Source organism: Protopterus annectens, chromosome 7.part0 (assembly GCF_019279795.1).
Source record: "Protopterus annectens isolate FY-2018-M chromosome 7.part0, PAN1.0, whole genome shotgun sequence".
Classification (NCBI taxonomy): Eukaryota; Metazoa; Chordata; order Ceratodontiformes; family Protopteridae; genus Protopterus; species Protopterus annectens.
In genome coordinates, this window is record NC_056739.1 from 1,179,918,514 (window position 1) to 1,179,937,908 (window position 19,395).

At 37.4% G+C, this 19,395-nt stretch overlaps 1 protein-coding gene across 2 annotated transcripts in view; it reads left to right on the forward strand.

Moving 5' to 3' along the window:
- The window catches only part of RNF123 (ring finger protein 123), a 4,282,987-nt gene that overhangs the window by 3,016,744 nt on the left and 1,246,848 nt on the right, over positions 1-19,395 (forward strand). For both annotated transcript variants that reach the window (XM_044077780.1, XM_044077781.1), the window contains exon 35: positions 3,286-3,370. In XM_044077780.1, the coding sequence (XP_043933715.1) occupies positions 3,286-3,370 (85 nt within the window). The remainder of the gene's footprint in view (positions 1-3,285; positions 3,371-19,395) is intronic.

The window sequence follows — 19,395 nt, forward strand, 5'->3', positions numbered from 1 at the left end:
CTCATTTAGGAAAAATAGAATTCTTAACTGTGGGCTTTATGTATTTCAACTCAGCCTTGAAGCTCTACAATGAAGGCTTAGACCAGAACCCTCTTGCTGTGGTCTGACAGATAGGCTATATTGTGGTGCATAAACAAGTAAGGTAGCACATACTTATTTCATCTGCATAGAGGTGATGTTGGCCTGGTAGTGGGCAGGAGACTTGACCCCTACTGTTGCAGTTGTTCACATTCTTTAGTGAGTGCATGTACTGTAGGATTTTCTTTCTCACAACCCCAGCTTTCCCTTGGAGCTAATGATAAGAATATTTTGTTTGATTGTAGACTTTCAGAAGTGACACCATTCCAGTTATCAACATGTTATTCACAAGATAAAAGATTGTCCTTTCCCTGTTCTGTTTAGTTTGTTGGGATGAGAGAGAGAGAGAGTTAATGGTGGATGCATTTCATTTTTTCCTCTTGACAGGAATGATTGCAGTGTGCCCGTTCACCTTTCTGTCCGATTCCAAACCTATCAGCAAAATTCAGAGAAGGAAGACGAGAAGTCATCTTTTTTGCCCTATGGTGGTTGAGATCATTCTAGTTTCATTTTTCAGGTCCTACAGAAGGTAGTACAGAAAACTGTTGCAGTACAAGCCAAGGAACACCCCACGGATGGGTAGTTTTGTAACAGGGTAGCTGTACCTTAGTGTGTGAATGTTCCTTTATATCCTCTTCTTCCATCAAACCTTCCATAAGATATCTCAGAAGAGATTGAGCCTTTAAAGAGTCCTTATATTCATCAGACCTATTCTGTTAAGAGGAATAGAGTTGCCATTTGGGAAGAAAGGTATCCTGTATTGCTTAAGCTAGTTACCTTGCAGGTGATCCTGATATATCTCGCATATCTGTTTGAGATGGCTTTCAGTTATTTCACAGTTAATATGTATATTTTTGCATGTCTGCACATCCTCTCCATGTGGAGGGTGGGACTGATACTCACTACTGGTTTGTAAAGCAGTTCTTCAAGAGGATTCTGCATCTTAGCTGAACTGTGAAGAATCCTTTACCTCCTTTGAATTTAAACTTGATTGACAGGTTTCCATGTATTCTTTTGGAACAAGCTGGTTCAGCTCTGAAGTTCATCTTTTGAAAAAACTGTTTTTGGCTGTGTCATCTCTTTCCACAGTATCTCAGACCTCCAGGCATTTTGTTATAGACCCCTTGTATAGTCTTCCATAAATATTTGGTATCCCTTAGGACTTACTAATCTTTTTCTCCCAAAAATGATGTCATCAGTATCCTTAGACCAGTTATGTTTCTCTCCGTTTTGTTTTTTTTTTTTTGGCAGAATCTATGGGGAGAAAGAGAAAGACCTTCAAATCCTAGGTTGCTCACTTTGCTTAGAATTTCCCTGAAAAAGCTGTGTGAGTTCAAGAAGTGATGGCCGCTTGTTTTCTTCTTTTACTGTCAGTGAGAAGGGGCTTGTAGTAATTTAGCAAACCTTGTCCAAATAGATGTGTCTGCCTGCATTGTCATCTATCAAAAAGTGGTTAACTACAGTTGAAAACAAATTGCTTTCAGTGGCCATTCTGCTAGAGTGCAGCTGGTTCTGTTGATTACTTCAGACAGTTCTGCTGTGACCACTTGTTTATTGGTTTACATGTCTTCACCGAGCATTATTTGCTTACTCTTTGCTTCCATAGTTGTGCATCTTTTGGTACATTACTGCTTCAGGACTCGACCTTTTGAACACTTGCATTTTGGTCTTTTCCTGCTCCAGGCTGTCATAGAGGTTTGATTGCACTGTTTGACATTCTTCCCAGTAGTTATCCATTGCAGAAGGCTTTCAAAGTCAGATGTATTAGATATATATACTCACCGTATTAGGTGACCTTCCAAAAGGTACCATGCAGTGTGCATGCTTTCAACCCCCCTGCTTACCTAAATGTACCTGGATTGCCTCTTCATCCAGTCCATACAGATGAATTTCTATTTGTTGGGTCAGTATGCAGTTTTATATTTAAGGTTTGCCTGTCTTTCTTACTTACTTGCTTAGTGCATGAAGGTTAAACGGAGGACTTAAGAGGTGAGCATGGTTTGTTGAAACAGGAATAGGTTGGCATTCTTTCACTGACTGATTCCCTGTTTTGTTGAAATCTGCTCATGTTAAACAGTGAGATTATGAATCAGTGGAGGAATGATGTTTAATGCTACTTTTTTTTTCAGTATAACGCATTCCAATGAATGTTTCATCTGTGTTTTGTCATGCATCCTGCTCTTGCAGATGGGAACTGCAAAGACTTCAGAAATGTTTTGAGCTGGGGATTTCAGCAGAGAATACCCTTGCAGAAAGCTTTTTTATAGATCAGCAGATAATGTGGAGTATATATCTTTCAGTTGCTTACTAGGAATTGTTGGGGGCACAAAAGTATGCGTAGCATACTTTGACTTAACTGCTCTTCAAAAGTAATGGAGGTTTCTGATGACAATAAGAATGCTGAATTTGCACAATACGGTGTGATGTGGTTCTGTAAACTTGGTTCCACATGCTGCTTTGAATTATTATTTTTCTAGTGTAACATAAGGAGCAGTCAACCACAAAAATGCATCTAGTCTCTTTAAGAGTCAAATGTGATGTGTGTATGAGATTAGCTAAAGAATCTGTAGGATGAATGGGACTTGTGTCACTATTCTCATTCCTCATATGACATCTTCAGAGCGCGACAGGTTTGGACTGATGTGTGGGATTGTAAGACTCTGGCTGTCAAGTGACCGAAAATGTATTGCTGTAATGATATAACACACATGCTGAGACAAAGTTAGCCTTGAATATGTGCGCCCTAGATGGAATTGTCTCTAGTATATTGACAGCATTGTCTGCATAGGCCAGCCACTTTTTAGTGGGTATTTGTCTGTAGCCTCAGTGGAGGCTGTTCAGGTGGGTCCTGCTTCACAATGCCCTTATAGTTTCAGAAACAACATAGAACATGTTAAAAAAATAAAGGAAGACCACTTCTGCAATGCTGATGGGTGAAATTAATCCTAAAGCTGTGGCTTGAATATGGGGAAGTCTAAGGACTGGAAAATATGGATACTGGAGACCTAGTAGGGCAGGAGCTAGTATTGCTTCCTTTCAGGGCTGACCATGCAGAAAAAAAAAAATCATGTCCTTCTCGCAGTCTCTCTTAAAAAGTTCTCCTCTGACATTACCTGGATTTGGACTAGCCTAGTTACATCCTTTGTGATATGAACACAAGAATCATTAGAAATGCATATTTTATATTCTATTTTTATTTTGTACTAGGTTTAGAAAGTGTGGATCACTATCCTATTCTTGTGGCTGTAACAGGAATCCTTGTCCGAATCTTGGTGGACACTGAGAAGCAGAGGTAGGGACCACATTGTTTATTTATTAATAACATTTTATTGGTAATGTTTGTATGGTGCCTTCCATAAATGATCATGACAGCCGGGTGATAAATTAGTTTCTACAGGAATACACTTCTTGCAAATGCATGTGGTCAGCAGTATTATGCAGCCTAGCAGTGTGTTGAGCAGATGAAACGTTCGATTGGTTTGAGCAAAGCACTTGTATTTTCTTTCTTCAGTGTTTTATACCTTTTTTCGATGCAGTCTAAAGAATACATTGATTGATTTGTAATAAAAAGCACTGGCTTTGTCATTGTGTAACAACTCTCATTTTGCATACTCAGCTAAATTGTACAGCTGCCTACTTTGCTGTGAAAAAACTTTTTCTCCATTCCGAATGTAAATAACAATCTGACACCATTTAGCCAAAGCTAATATCTGGGAATGAAGCCACATTGCTGTGCTGCAGGATATTAATGTTATTACTTTAAAATTCCCCTGAGTTGTGTAGCAGTAAAACAAAACATTGATGTGTTGCAGTGTGCTGGTCTAAATGGAGTGCATTTGTTGCGCTTGTTTTTTTCTAAGATGAGATAAGGTTAGAGGAAAGCTATTAATATTGCCTGTGGCAATTTTGGTGCTTTGTACTTTTGTATTATTTTGATTGTCCATGTCCGAGTAAACATTGAGTTCTTTGTTGTTTATTAATTTGTTTTCCTCAAAGGCACAGTTCTGAGAGCACTTCTGTCTTACCAGTAATTGTAAGAAAGCAAAGTACCTAATAAGACTTGTGTAGAAATTGATTTGGATATAACTTACTAATTGATGCTTTGCTAATTTACTTGGGTGTGGGCCTGTTCCAGAGTAGATTGTGAAGTACGCTTACAGTCTGCTTCTTCAGAACACTTCTCTGTAGAACTCAGTAAGGTAGAAAGTGATTTTCGATGAAGAGATTGATTCATAGTACTTCCCATGTTTTGGATCACACTAAAATGTAGAGTTTATTGTTCCAGTCCCTTACTGAGCAAAAGTAGCCGGGAATTAATATCTGTAAGCACCAGTACCTGTGGACAGCTTATACCTGTTGAAGTGACAAAGTCAACATTATACAATGGCTCTATTTGAACTGAAGGAGTTTTACATTCCCCTCACCTCCTTCATTAATCCTTGAATTGAACTAGGGTGAGGTAACTTTTAGTGCAAGCAGCACTAAGAAAATAAGTAGAATCAGGGTTGATTTCTAGTCTTAAATGTCTTATCCATGATGTTGCTTTGTGTGAAAAGTGATACAAAAATCTGAAATCTCTATTTAATAGAAACAGAGTGTAAGGGATTAGACCATATAAAGTTATTGTAGATAGCAGATGTAGGCGACTCACTCTCTTTCTGATGCCCCCCTTAGGAAGAATAAAGATGCCTTGTTGAAGTTTCTAGAAGCTTATTCAGTTAAGTGGGTAGATGGACAAGTGTTCCTGTTCTAATGTAATTATTTGGAAATAGACATTGTCTGGTAATATACAACTCCATCTAGTAAGTTCTGTCTGACAAGCTAAAACTTACCATTTTAGTTGTGTTTTTTGTCTGTCACGTACATTTCATTAAAGTAGCATTCTTGATTGCACAGATGACAAGCTACAGTTTGTAAAGGATCCTTTTTGACAAGGTTATCTGTTTAATTTCTACAGAGAACAGGTTTGTACACCTGATTAATGTGGAAAAACCTTAAGATGTTAGCAGTTTAACCTAAGAAGGGCACAGGAATATGGTAACTGGTATTTTACTGGTTTCCATATGTTCATTCAAAGAGACTTGGAAGAAAAACATCCCAGCACAGTCCTCTGAATTGCTTGTCCTATCCTTTTTCCAACTACTTAGAATGTAGCTCCTCGGGAGGAAGGAGTGGGTTGCATCTGGCCATTTTAGCTGTGTTTGTGTGCATTTGCTGGGATGGATGAGTGGGTTCACAGTGATATGTTTGAGGTGAAGTCTTGGAACTAGGCTCATTTTTGAGGACTATTTGCAAAGGAAGCAGAACAAATTTGGTGTGAGTTGATGGTTACTGGGCATGGGGCAGAAAGAATTCAGGAGGAAAATGCATCTATCATTACAACATTTCTAAACATGTTCCCTTAGATTTATATACCTCAGTAAACAGATATGCCTGCCTCTGTGCCCCTTATTCAGTGCATAGTCCCATTAAAACAAGTACTCCTAAGTCAGTAATCTCTAGAAAATGGATACCCTTTAAACTAATGGGTACATTCCAGCTAAACAGCAACTTCTGCTTTGGTGCACCTTGTGTAAATGGGTACTTCTAATTTAACCAAAGGATGTGTCCTCTTAATTTATAATGTTTCATAGATCAGTATAAAATACTGTTGAGACATCAAGGTGGTTAAACCTGAGCTGCTGATTCCTTGCCATACTCTGAGTACCATCCTGCATTGCTTGGTGCAAAGCACTCTCCCTAGGTGACATCTACGGTAGTTTTTAGCACACTGAACCATGAAGTGTAGCACTTTGCATGATTGGGTATATTATCCTGCTCCATGCCATATAAAGTGGTGCTCATAGTGGAATCAGGAAGCATGGACAGGATATCCTACTCAAAGAAATGAGGACTTGGTTCATTATGTGGGTATTAAGCTTAGAGAAGGTGTCCTGAACCAAGTCATGCCTGTTGATGCTTGGATTGTGGGCAGGATATCTTGTGAAGATAATACATTGAATCCTTCAGCATGCAAGTATGATTGAGCACAGGCCTGTCAGTGTAAGTGATTCCATGCACCAAATGTCTGCTAGATGACTGTTTGTTTGTGTCTTTCGGCTTTTCCCGGTTAGGGGACGCCACAGCGGAACTCCGGTCCGCTAACGATTGGCAGTAGATTTTTATGTGCTGGCTTGCCGGGCCTAACGCACAACCTTCAACGAAGGAATGCCCATTCACCCATGTCGCTACATGGAAGACGCTCTAACTGAGAATCAAACGGGCAACGTCTAACTGTGAGGCGACAATGCTACCGCAGCACCACCACCGCAGTAATAGTGCCATGAAAACTTAATGTCATTCTGTTCTGTAGGTATCCCGTAAGTTAACTATAGTGTCTCTAGTCCACAGTGATCACTGGTTTCACATGTTAAAGTGGGTAGTGCTGTTCTTGAATAGTAGGTCCGTTATTGACAGCTGCCAACACCACTGGCAGAGTTTGCTTGTGGTCATGATGGTGGTTGTGTATATTTGTGGTATGGCAAGTATTTGTGAGATATGTGGTATTACTGCCTGGCCATGGTGAAGTCGGAGTGTTCATTGTTATTGTTACTTCTGCTCCAAGATGTCCCTTTTCTAGGTAGTATGATGCGTGATCCATATGGTATGATGATATGTACCGTGGGTGAGGTATGGAGTGTGCCCCCCTGCCTGAATGAAAGAAAGTGTGTGTGTGTGTGTGTGTGTGTGTGTGTGTGTGTGTGTGTGTGTGTATGTATGCATGTGTACTACCCCTGTTGCTTCCTCTTGGACAGATGTGGTTGGCAGGTTGGCTGCTAGCTATGTGGTGTATTGTCAGGTTACTTGTAATGTGTTATCTGTAACTCTGCCACTGTGCAGAGTATTTTGAGGCTGTATCAAGTGCTTTCATATCATACCTACAAAACATTGTACTCTGTGATTTGCTGCCCAACCCTGAATGCTGAGGTGTTTTGTTGTATCCTGTGCTCTGGTGATGCACAGTGTGTGATACTTTGCACAGTACACCAGGGCTCTGAATCAGCGTCCGTTACTTGTGACATTGATGCTGCTGTCTGACAGGTGCCATTCTTTTCCCTTCCCCCAACTGTTTGTGCCAGCAGTTGTTGTTTTTTTTTTTTCAGTGCTTCAGTAGGAATTTTTTATTTTTATTGTTTGCATTCTTGTATTTTTAATCTCTTTTTTTGGTTAAGAAATGTGGAAATACCTAATACTATTGATTACCCCCTTGCCTCTTATATCTGTCTTGCTGACTAGTACTAAAATTTGTAAGAGGAGTATTTATGGTTAATGGTTACTGCAACATGTTCTTCCTTGCCAGATTAGTTGATACTTTTCTGTGACTAAGTATGACCCATTTGCAAATACTTCGATTCTGCAAAGAAAACTGTGGCATCACCATCTTTTAATTATTTATCTATTTGTTTGTTTTTTGTGTACATGTTTGTTAACTAAGTAAACTAGCCCTTGGACACTTTTCAGACAGAGTCCAGAACAGAAATCAAATGCAAAATGAAATAAAAATCATATTTCATAATAGTTAATGTACAAGACTGTATTCCATGCACACTGACATCATATCCTAGTGTAAACTAGATTAAGGCAATGACTATCAACTGTGGCATCATGTTGTTACTACAAGTGACTCTCTTAATTTCATGGGTGTACTTGATTTCACAGGCAAATATTTTAAGTGAAGGGTGGAAGGTTTAAACATTAGTATTCAGACTAAACCGGTGAGCAACATTGTGAAGTTCATTTTAAATATTCATGTAGAGTACATTTAAGATATTCATATGATGAAAACATTCTTTTAACTAATCAAGGAGAATTGTCTGGTTATAACTGTAACAGCACAGTCAGAGAAGGAGTTCTCCTTTAAATTTTTGTTGGAGAACTAGAGCTACAAACCATAGCAGCTTTATGTAATGACACTGTCAGTAAGCCCTAGACAAATATTAACTGCTGTAATGTTCTGATGATATCTTCTGATTAGCTTGTCTGTCTTATTTCCTGAGGAACTGAGTAACCCACTTAAAATATTACAGTTTTACTGCCGTTAATATGTCTGCATTGGTTAATTTTGTCTGATGGAAGTCCTCATTTGTTCTATGTAGGTTGCTGCCTAGAAAAGGACTAGTTTACTTTCATAAAGGGTACAGGGCAGCCTTGCATTGTACTCAGAGATGAACAAAAGTATTGTCCCATAGACGCATCATTTGAAGAGTAACAGAATTCCAACTCATTTCGCGTGTTTGCACTTAAATGTCATTAGTAAAAACTGGAAATTTTATAACAGTGCTTATTTGCCATTCAAAGCAGCAAGTGGACAAAAGTAATGGGGTATTTTCAGGTGCTTAATTCAGCTGAGATGAACAATTCAATTGTGACGTTTTGTCTCAGGCAAAGTACCTTTCCCCTAAACTGTGCGTGTTAGCAAATAGTCTTTTAACTGGCTTGGTGTGCTATAAAAGGTAAACTATCCAGTAATGTTGTGTTAGTGCCTTTTCTGCATAAATTTGGTACTCTGACTATAGGCTGTCTGATTAAGCAGTGTTTCCATTTAAGCTGATGCATAATTAATGGTTGTTGCTTCCTTATTTCTTCCTTTCTTTGTTTTTGTGAACATGCAGTGTGCTGGCACAAAAGATGCAGTGTCTGTCCAGTACATTCATTTGTTGTAGTTAGCACCTGTTTGATTATTTCACCTGCACCCCCCACACTTTAAAAGTATATATATTCCATGCATGCTCAAAACATTGACAGCAGAACAGTTATTTTTCTGCCATGATCTCTCATTCTTCCATTCCATAATGGGGCTGACGATGCATTTACTTCTCCTGTCCTTAACCTATGGCCAGTTTCATCCTTGCAAATTTGGATTTCTGCTAACTGTGATGGAATCTCATCCTGCATTTGTAGTAGAGCGGGGCATCTTTTCCAGGGTTTGAAACTTTCACTGAAGAGATAAAGGTAGCTTAACATGGAAAGTGGATTGAAAACGGAATGAACTGTAGTGCAAAGTGTAAAGGGAAAAAATAGAAAATGTATACTTAAGCTAAATGGCCTCATGGCAGCTTTTCTCATTTTTTTAGATTAGGTGGAATAAGTAAATTTTATCAAAAAATCGTGGTGGAAAAAATCTGGCAGATTATATTCATCAGGGAGAGATGAGGTAGGACCACTCTTTCAAGAAAGCTTCTGTTGACATGAGAAATCCGGAATGATTGCTTGTTAAGAAAATTCTGAGTAGTGATTTGGGGTATGTTATTGCCTGCACAAATAATGTATGAAGGTGTTTGGGAAGATAGCCTGTTAAAAATGGTTACTTTCCACTGTGGTGTTAGTCCATTGTACTTCCGTAATCTCAGGGATGTTTGACTGGCAGTTATCATTGACCTCTTTCATTAAAGAAAAGTATTCTCTGGTATTCAAATACATACAGTCATCTTAGAAGGGAAGAGTGTCTTGGCATACATTGCTTTGAAACAAATGCAGGAAAGTGTCTTTTTTTTGAGTTGCCAACCATTAAAGAAAATCAGATTCCTCCTTGTTCTTAATGATTAGGGCTTTTCAGGTTTTCAGGCAAGAGGGAAGACTAGTACCCGTCAGAATTCTACACTTCTCGTTTGCTTGTTTTATTTTTGACGGTGCTGACCATTTATTTGATTTCTAAACATGAACAGGTGGTGCAAGACATGTTTGATATTTCCATGAATATTGCCTTAAAACATTAATCCAGTGAAATTAGGCATGGAAAAGGATGACAAATTTGCTCTTAGATGTTGTCAGGGAAAGAAATGAACAACTCCATCTGCAGATTGTGTTGCTAAGGTATGGGCCAGAATATCACCTGTTTCCTTTAATAGTGGAAATGTGTCTTCAAGACAGTACTGATTGTAATCACTAGTTTTGATTCATCGTAAGTGGAAATGACGGCAGAGGAAATGAAATTGTGTACCAGAGAAAATAAATTGTGTTAATCCTCTGCGACAAATGCATTACTATGCAGTTAGCACATCTGTACTGTTCCCTTTATAAGTACAGTATAAACACTAGAATCTCCTAGCTATGGTTATATAACATATCTTACTGATCTTGGCTACTTCAAAAGAGATAAGGGGTCATTATTTGTACGGTATCTTTACATTATCTTGTTAAATTCATTATTTACATACTTATGCCAGCCATCTTGGTACTACCTTAAATAATCTAATTCTTCTCTTTTATACTGACTATGTGTCTGTAGCACATGCTTCTGTCCAACAGGCTTGTAGCCGTCTTTCAGAGTACAGGTAATATGCTTGGCCTGTTGCCCTCAGACAATATAATGCTGCAAACTCTTCCTTGCCACCCCGTCACTCCTTTCCATAGTTCTCCCAATATTTTTTACACTGTCTGTCCTCTGGATGTATTCAGGTTTCATTTCAACACTAATTCATTCAATGCATAACTCACACAGAGCATTCCATGGTAGACAATTTTCAGTGTTACATTTGTGTTATTGCATTCTATGCCAGGCACTGTATACTTCACTAGGAATTGTATCTTGTTACATTTTCCTTTTGTTACTTTTTGCTTGAATGTAACTTTGTTTAGTTACTTTTTGATTCAGTGTGTGAGAGAGTGAGTGGTTGGTTGTTCTACAGACACTGGTACGTTATGTACTGAATTCTGCTGCAGACTACAGAAAACACACCCACCCGTTGCAAAGAGTTTCTCCCCCACAATTGTAACTGGGCCAGATGCAAGAAAACAGGAAATAATTGGACAGATGCTCAACATTCAGTAAATACAAGCTGAAGCGTATTAAACTTAATAAGCATAGTTTCACTTCAGTAGTTAAAGTAAAAAAATATATATATTAAAATCAGAAAATCCAATTTACAGGATAACAGCATAATTACAGTAAAAAAATGGTTAAAAAATGTTGCATGTGGTCTTAGCAAACATTTCTCTTCATAATACTTCACAGTCATATCAGGATGTATCCTCTCTTACCATATTTCCCCTGATGCACTGCACAGAAATAGTTTCCTTCGCCATTTGACTGCAGAAAATGAGTATATGAGGCTGGCAATCATAAACAGCAATGGGAGCACCAGAGATAAAACAAGATGGTATAGGGAGTTTGCCCAAAAAGGGAGGAAGAGTAGAATTGGGCAATTATTAAAGGAGACAGACGTGAATAACATGGGAGTAGCATGAGGGTAAACAGGGACATTGCAAAAACTCAGTACTGTAGGTGAGACACCTCACTCCACTAATAAAAGTGCAGCAAAGTAGAGCCTCTTAGGTGTTAGGACACTACAATTGTATGATCAGGCTAAGGGCAAATTGGGCAGTCAGGGACAAGGATTTGTAAATGGATTGGAAGAATTGAGGATTCTTAATAAAGACAATTCACAAATGGGGAGGAAAGGTTAAAAAACGTAAAATATGAAAGAACAAAGAAATGAGTACTGGACCCAAAACAAGGAAAGATGAGGGAGTATTTGTGTAGATGTAGGTATAACCAAGGGAGTAGGGAAATAGAAAGTCATTGCAAGAAATAGGTACAGGGTAAACACCAGATGTAAAACTGTGGATACTAACCAGATTAAAAAAAAAATGAGTGCAAAGAAGAACTTGAACATTGCACTACAGACTAGCAGTGATAGGAATAGAATTGATGTTGTGTGGCCTGCATGAAACATAGCTTGTGAGAACAGGGGAAATGTATAGAAGTGTGTGTGTGTGTGTGTGTGTGTGTGTGTGTGTGTGTGTGTGTGTGTGTGTGTGTGTGTGTGTGTACATATACGTGGAAAAACAGCAAAACAAGGTAGAATTGAAATGGGGGATCTTATGGAGACCAAAGCAACAAACTGTTCTGGGACAGAAAAATGAGGTGTCAAGTCTAAGATGACAAGTGACCAAGAATAAAGAGACTGTGGGAGACGAAGGACAGCGTTGTTGTGTGAGCAAGGTAGTGGAGGCCAAGGACCGCACCACACCAGTAGGATAAATAGTAAGGTGTGGGAGTCTATCAGCAAATCAAAAAATGAAGAAGGCACCCTGAGAAACACAAATTGATTGATAATTCTTTGTAGAATATTTGGACTGTTCTTCAAACCAGCATTTTGCAAGTTCTGATTAGACTATAAAAGTGTTTTTACAGCACTGTTTTACAAAGGGGAGGGGACAAGCCTCCATTCTCCTCTTAAATGAGATGCTATGCCTCCAGCCTTCACCCTGTTTTGTATATTTCCACTTCGAGATGTCATTACCTTGGGGAAGAGGGGACATATTTATTTCCCACCTTCCAAGGTCTTGCTATTTCTGTTGTTATTCAGTGAGGATGTTGAGGGGAAGGGCTTTTGTAGGCTAGCATTGTCTTTTAAATGTAAATACATTTGCAAAATGCCAGTTCAGAGTTTTGTTTTTGTGCTCCCATTATATGGTGGCTTTATCAAAATATGGATTTTGCTGACTCACTCTTTTTTCAGCTGTGGTCAGCTTATTGTGTATTGGCTGTAAAGATTCTCATTCTCCCTGTTTGGGTGCTTTGTCTTGCACCCAGATTATGTGTGAGAAGTGCCATGTCAGCCAATTTTAATAACCTTATATCCAAATGAATGAATGAATACATTTATTTGAATATCTTCAGTGGAAGCTGGCTTTTCTCATTTTAATAAAATGTTTCGTAGCAGCTTGGATATACATCATGGCACTTTGTAACGTAAGTGCCAATATGCATTTTCTATCCTACTTTACCAAAATTATGTGAGCAGTTTGTTAATAAAAAGCTTCATAAACATTTTATTAAGAATCCTCCCACAAAGTTCTACTGAATCTCTCACTGACATCATTTGAAGGATAGTGTGGTGTTTGTCCATTGACTGTAATGGACTGGGACTGAAGGTTGCACTGTGATGCATCCATTAAAGTCTACTGATATACCCAGACTCACTGCTTAAATTGACATCACCGAGGAAAAAAGGTCAGCAAAGTTTTTGGTGATATCACACAGAGAATAGTAACATTTTACAAAGTATTTTGTTTTAAAAAAATCACCATGAAACAGGCATGATTAGAGAGAAAATGCAGTATGACATTGGAGGCACCTCATGCCATGGTGCATTAAGGTATGTAAAAAAAACTGTGATGGAACACTAAGTTAACAGTGACTAATTTTTTCCTTTCGTGTTGCTGGTGTCCCCCCCCCCCCCCCCAATTCAGTCTTTGTCATACTTGTCATTACTGAACCTAGAAGAGTAGCCAAGAACCATCAAAAAATCATAGTAAAGGGGCTTTGGCAGTATAGGAATGTTAAACATATTACTGATTTGTATTCCTACTTCATTGTTACTTATCATGCTTTGTCTTTATTTACATTTTGACTGCTAGGACAGAGCACTGATTGCAGTATGACAAAGTCTGGGTTACATTCAAAACAATAATAGTACAAGTGTTTGACATAAAACAGTCATAGATAACAAAGGCAACAACACAATGTGCATGCAAATAGAGAGAGACTGGCCATAAGTGCTTAATACATCATCAGGTTACAAAGAAGAATTAAGAACACAAAGGTATAACACGAAAAGGAATTAGATGCAGTTTCAGCCTTAGTAAAACATTAACAACAAAAATATTTGAAGTAACACTATCGTAGAAAAGGAAAGGCAAAAAAAATGTGCATACAGATAAATAAATTAGGTATATACTTACATAAGGCAAAAATAATCTGGGTAATAATGAGTTGAGGTAGCAAATTTGTGAAATTAAAAGAATTGCAGGTAGAAGAAACTTTTTTTTTATTATGTGATTTGTCCTGCATTTTGAGATTTGTATTTAAATTGTTTTACTAGACACTGAGTTGAGGCCTGAACTTAGAGTAGTTTGTATTCACAGTGAGATTGTAAGAGGGAAGACTCCCACTGTTTGGAAGCAAGTACTGAAAATATATGGTTTGAACTATTTTATTTATTTTTTATTTTATTTTACATTTGTTTACCGGGAAGGTCCGACTGGACACACGTCCTTTTTCAGCAGAGGCCTGGTGAGAAAAGATCCACATAATGCATGTAGGGTTGAGCAAACTATGAGTACAAAACATACAAGATAATACACTTTGAGAACATTGTAAGTTGCATTTAGTTACAAATATGTGACCATACATAGTTAACAGAGTCCATACAATCATTAAGTATTCACTGTAGAGAATTAGTTGGAAATACACATACAGAGGTTGCCGAGCACATTGTACCACCTATTTATCAGAAGCTTTAGGAGGTAGCAGCTTAGAGGAAGTAATTGCATTAGCTGAGAGAGACAGTTTAATCGGGAGCAGTACACATGGGCATAGCCACTTGTTGGATAAGTGAGTTGTCAGCATTTTTTTAAATTGAATTAAGGCTGTGATAGATGCTGTTAGAAGGTAGTGTATTCCAGATTTTGACGATGTTGGTTGAGTATAGGGCTTCTCCAGCAATATTGTTTGCTGAGGTTATTTTTATAAGAGGTTTGTTGCTAGAGGGTAGGGTTCTGGCACTGGAGTAACGCTGTAGTAGGTCTTGCGGGGATGGTGTTTTCTTGAGTTGATAGAAGATTTTCTGGCCCATGGTAAGTTGGTTAAAGAGTAAGAGTTGGGGGAGCTCTAATCAGCTGAGTTGTTTGAGTGCAGAACAGTGGTGACACCTAAGGTAAGACCTAAGGGGTGAGTTTGTTGCATACCTGTAATTTGATCAAAGTGGTTTGGACATAGGGCCACTTGTAGCTTGGCTTCTAAAGTTGTAAGTTGTTTATCTGTGAGGGGAGATGGGTGTCTTGGTGGAATAATGTGAAGGGTATTGCATTTTTCTTGCATTTATCTAGCATACCACTAAAACACGACATTTATTATCAACATCTATACTGTTCTTGTTCTGTGTTCAGTTATCAAGTACAGAACAAAGTTTATTGTCAGTATGATTGCTATTCATTATTCATACAAGTCTCTCAAACTCCTGTCTGTTCAGTCCACATACTATTTACTCTTCTGTTTTTGCTGTTTATGTATCATTGATGATAGATATGTTTGGTTTTCATTCTTTATACCAAACTACTGGAATCCTGCCTGTTCAATGTACTTACTACTTGCCACTCTTATTTTTTCTTAGTTTACGTATCATTACTGAGTTATCACTAGGTGCTTACTGTATAGTTAGGAATAACAGATAATCTGTTTTCATCAGTTTCACATTATTTTATATATTTGTTCAGGCGTGTATTATTTTTTATATCTTGCTTAATTCAGAAAACACAGCCAACCATCTGCCTTCACTGTAACTTTCACTTCTGGTTCAGTTCTGCACTGAGGGCAAAATAAATCTCAACAGCACCAGTGACTAGATGACTGCTATTCTCCAGGAAGCCAGGCTGTCTTAGGCTCAGTGGTGCACAGCATCTGAACCACTGAGAGTGGAAATCAGAGCAGTTGTGATTTGAAATGGAGCATCTATTGGAACACTTAGCTTAAAGCTGGGTGATTTAGAGGTGTTGATTAAGGGCTTCCAGCAGACAGAAATTAATGGGGTCATTTAAAATATCTTTGGCATCTGTCTTAAGAGCACTGGAAAGAAACCTGGATTCATTCAGCTCATTCAACATTTGAGTCAGTGTTAACAGGATGTGCAGTGAAAAGAGGGCAGAACATCATGATACTGTTGGGTACAGTGGAAATAAGGCTTAGCTAAAAAAAAACAGTCTTTTTAGTCTTTTCTCATTATCTTTTATAAAATTAGACAACAGCATACTTTTCTATCGCGCAGACCACGGCTCAATCTGAATGCCTTGGAAACCAGAAATGTCCTTCAAAAGACAATAATATAGGAAGTTGTGAATCATTTCCTTGAGGAAAAACAAAAAGCACAGTTAGTAGTACAGTGCACCCAATAAGACTACGCTCAGTAAGACCCCTTTCATTGTGCTTACTTAAAACTGAATGAAGTAATTTGGCAACCTGATAAATCTGCTTTTTAAAATGTTTTAACTTCTCACTGTGCTCACACTGTCCCACACCCTGTAACACAGTCCTTTAATTTTATAGCCGCAAAGGGGAAGATGACTTGCCAAGTCTAAGGATAAGGAGTTTGCAATTACTTTTTAAGGGAATATTAGTATAACTTGCTCTGTTCTTCTTGCTCCATTGCTTCCTGACAGGAGATTTCCCAGTAAGCGTATTTCTTGCCTTTTACCATGTCTGCATTCTAAGCAAGAAAATCTCTGTGTGGGAGAAGGTGGGAAATCGGAGTAAGAAATGTGTCTGCCTATGTTTTTTTGAATATTTGTCTATCTATATTTGGCTACCTTTTATGTAGGAAAAAATGTCTATTGAGAGGCCATTTACTAGGGCTAATTCCCCCAGTTTACCTTTTCCTGTCTCCGTTAATAGCATACAACTTTTTCTTTGCTTTCCTTTTTGATCCTCATGTCTGCAAAGCCAAATAGACTTGGATTTGTGCCACAGTAGTGTCTTAGTGTCAGCCCTGATTGGCTGTTCTATGTTCAGCCTGTTGCCTAGGTGCCTTCTTCTCCATTTCACATTTTTAACTCTTGGAATCCCAAAAGAAAAGGCTGAATGTTGAGATGTTATACTGAGAGATGATACATAGGATGAGCTCAAGAAATGGTATTCACATTTGTTTCCTTCTTTCTTTGTCACTTTAGGAGGCAGTATAACAGTGTTTAAAGGTGTGATCAGCCAGTCTAATCTATTTTGCCATTACCCCATCTTTCCCCATTGGATTGTACATCCTGAAGCAAGTCACTTTTTTCCTTCCAGTATTGATTTGGAAACAAGCTCAGATTTAAAATGTCTTTTCTATTTCCAGTAAAATTGTACTTTATTAAAAAAATAAATAATAAAAACACATTATTCTGGCTTTTTAGCATATTCTAAAAGTTAGCTAATGTCATTTCAGTGTGTGTGTGTGTGTGTATATACATATTTACACACATATATATATATACATATATATATATATATATATATATATATATATATATATATATATATATAAAATGTATATGTGTGTGTGTATGTATATATATATATATATATATATATATATATATATATATATATACACACACACACATATATATATATATATATATAAACATAAAAAAAAAACTTCATTGTTTGAAAACAAAAGAACAGTCTCATAACAGTGCCATACATAATCCTATTGATAGCAGTGGGGTGAATGGAAATATACATAAATAATTACATAAATGCTAGAAATCTTGTGAGTAACGTGTGACAAACTTTTTTCTATGGCAACCATTTCTTAACTGCTTTCTTTTTGAAGGCTGCTTGATTTAGAGTTATTTTTGAAGGTAACCTGTTCCCCCTTTTACTTGTTGCAGAAGTTAAATTGTTAGGCATTGCTACTAATGTTCATGCCATTTAACAGATTTTTTTTTGTTTCCATAAACATCTGTGATAGCCTCCTACTTTGTATCCTGTTAGGGCACTGTGTTCTGAGGTGTGATTAGAAGTGCAGGCACTGGAAAGTACAGTTAGCTCTTAAGTAACAAAAAATAAATGGGAAGCCTACTTCTATATTGCTTGTACAAGATAAGGAAAGTGAATGTATTCATGGAGGGAAGAGTACCTCTTCAGAGATTCTACAGTAGATTCAGTTGTCATCATACGTATAGTTTTGTAGTAATGTGATCATGGGATTTATTAAGAAGGTCCATGAATAAATTACATTATTTGTAAATGTGCAGTACCTACATTTAATGTATATAAAAAAGAGATACCTGTTTTGGTGTTTAGTCTTTGGCACTCTTGTCAGTGTGTAGCATATTAACCAGTTGAGTTCTCTTATAAAAAATAAAATAAAGGAAGACTACATATTAAAAAAATATATAGTGCTAATTGTGAAGGGGGTTTTATAATAACTTGCAAGACTGTCATTTAAGCACATTTTGCATCTTTGAGACTTGCATTCCAAGTGAGCCCCTAGGCAACAGTTCCATCATGAGTCACTTAACAGTAGATCATGCTGCCTGATACTTTCTTAACCTTGCTCAGAGTTTTTAACACATCCTGAAATATTAATCTCTCTTATTCCCTAAACAAAATAATGAGTTCACAGTGCATTTTACTAGTTTTGCCATTGTTGATAGCATCAATCTGTTCCAGCATTCTGTTCTTGATATCTGCAGTCTGTTTTCTACATGTGTAAGTTACTAATGTGCTCTTGCTATCAAAATGGAGCCTTTCCTTGAAGAAGGATTGTATTTACAAACATGGCATATTTGTCATTGTCAAAGTTCACAGAATAATTTAAAGTGAAAAGTGAAGCTTGACAAACCAATAGGTTATCATCAGAAGCACTTACGCTGCCGTCTTGTAGAGTATTTAGTGACTAAGTATGAATATCATACCTGCTGCTGTTGTATCTCATTTGCAGCATGTCACAGAGAGAGTGACAGCTTTTTGGTTTATCTCTGCAAAGGTTGCAGTTTTACCATCATATAACATTGAGGCTATATTTGGGAATGAGCTTAGGCAGTCAGATAGCCAGCCAAGGATGAAAGAGTTAAGCATCTCTTGACTTTTCCCTCTTCCAAGTGTAGGGTTAGGCTGTTGAGAGTTGTGTTCTTTTTTTTTCCAAAATGTTTTTATTCCTTTTATAACACAATAGCTTAGCAGTATAGTAACAAGAACAAAAAAAAAAAAAGAACTATATACAATGTCCTTAACAATTAAAAACACAATATTTATAGGAGAACGCTTAATATTTCTCTAACAGATTAGACAGTTTTGTCCAAGCAATTACATGATGAGTTATATTGTTGGTCCTTGCTTTTATAGTGGCTGTCTCATTCTTACAAATGTATTTCACAAGATGAATAAACTCAACTTTAAAGACAGGAGTAGATTGGGATTTCCAATTTTTAGTAGCAATTTTCCTTGCTATAGAGAGGATAGACCATAGTAAAAATGTTTGTTTTTTATGAATGACTTCAGGAACACTGAAAAGGATAAGGGAGTCAGAAATTAATATAGTTGTCATTCCATAAAGCTTTACAAAGATATTCAAAGTCTAACCAAAATAGGGAAATTATTTTGCAATTAACAACCATATGTATCCAGTCAGCATCAGGGTGTCCACATCTCCAGCATTTCATTTCATCTTTCTTGTACATTATTGCTAGTCTGTGTGGGGTGAAAATACATCTATGTAAAAATTTCCATGTGTATACACACCAGAACAGGGAAGATGTGGATTCCTTCTCCACCTGTAAACAAAAGTTTTTTTT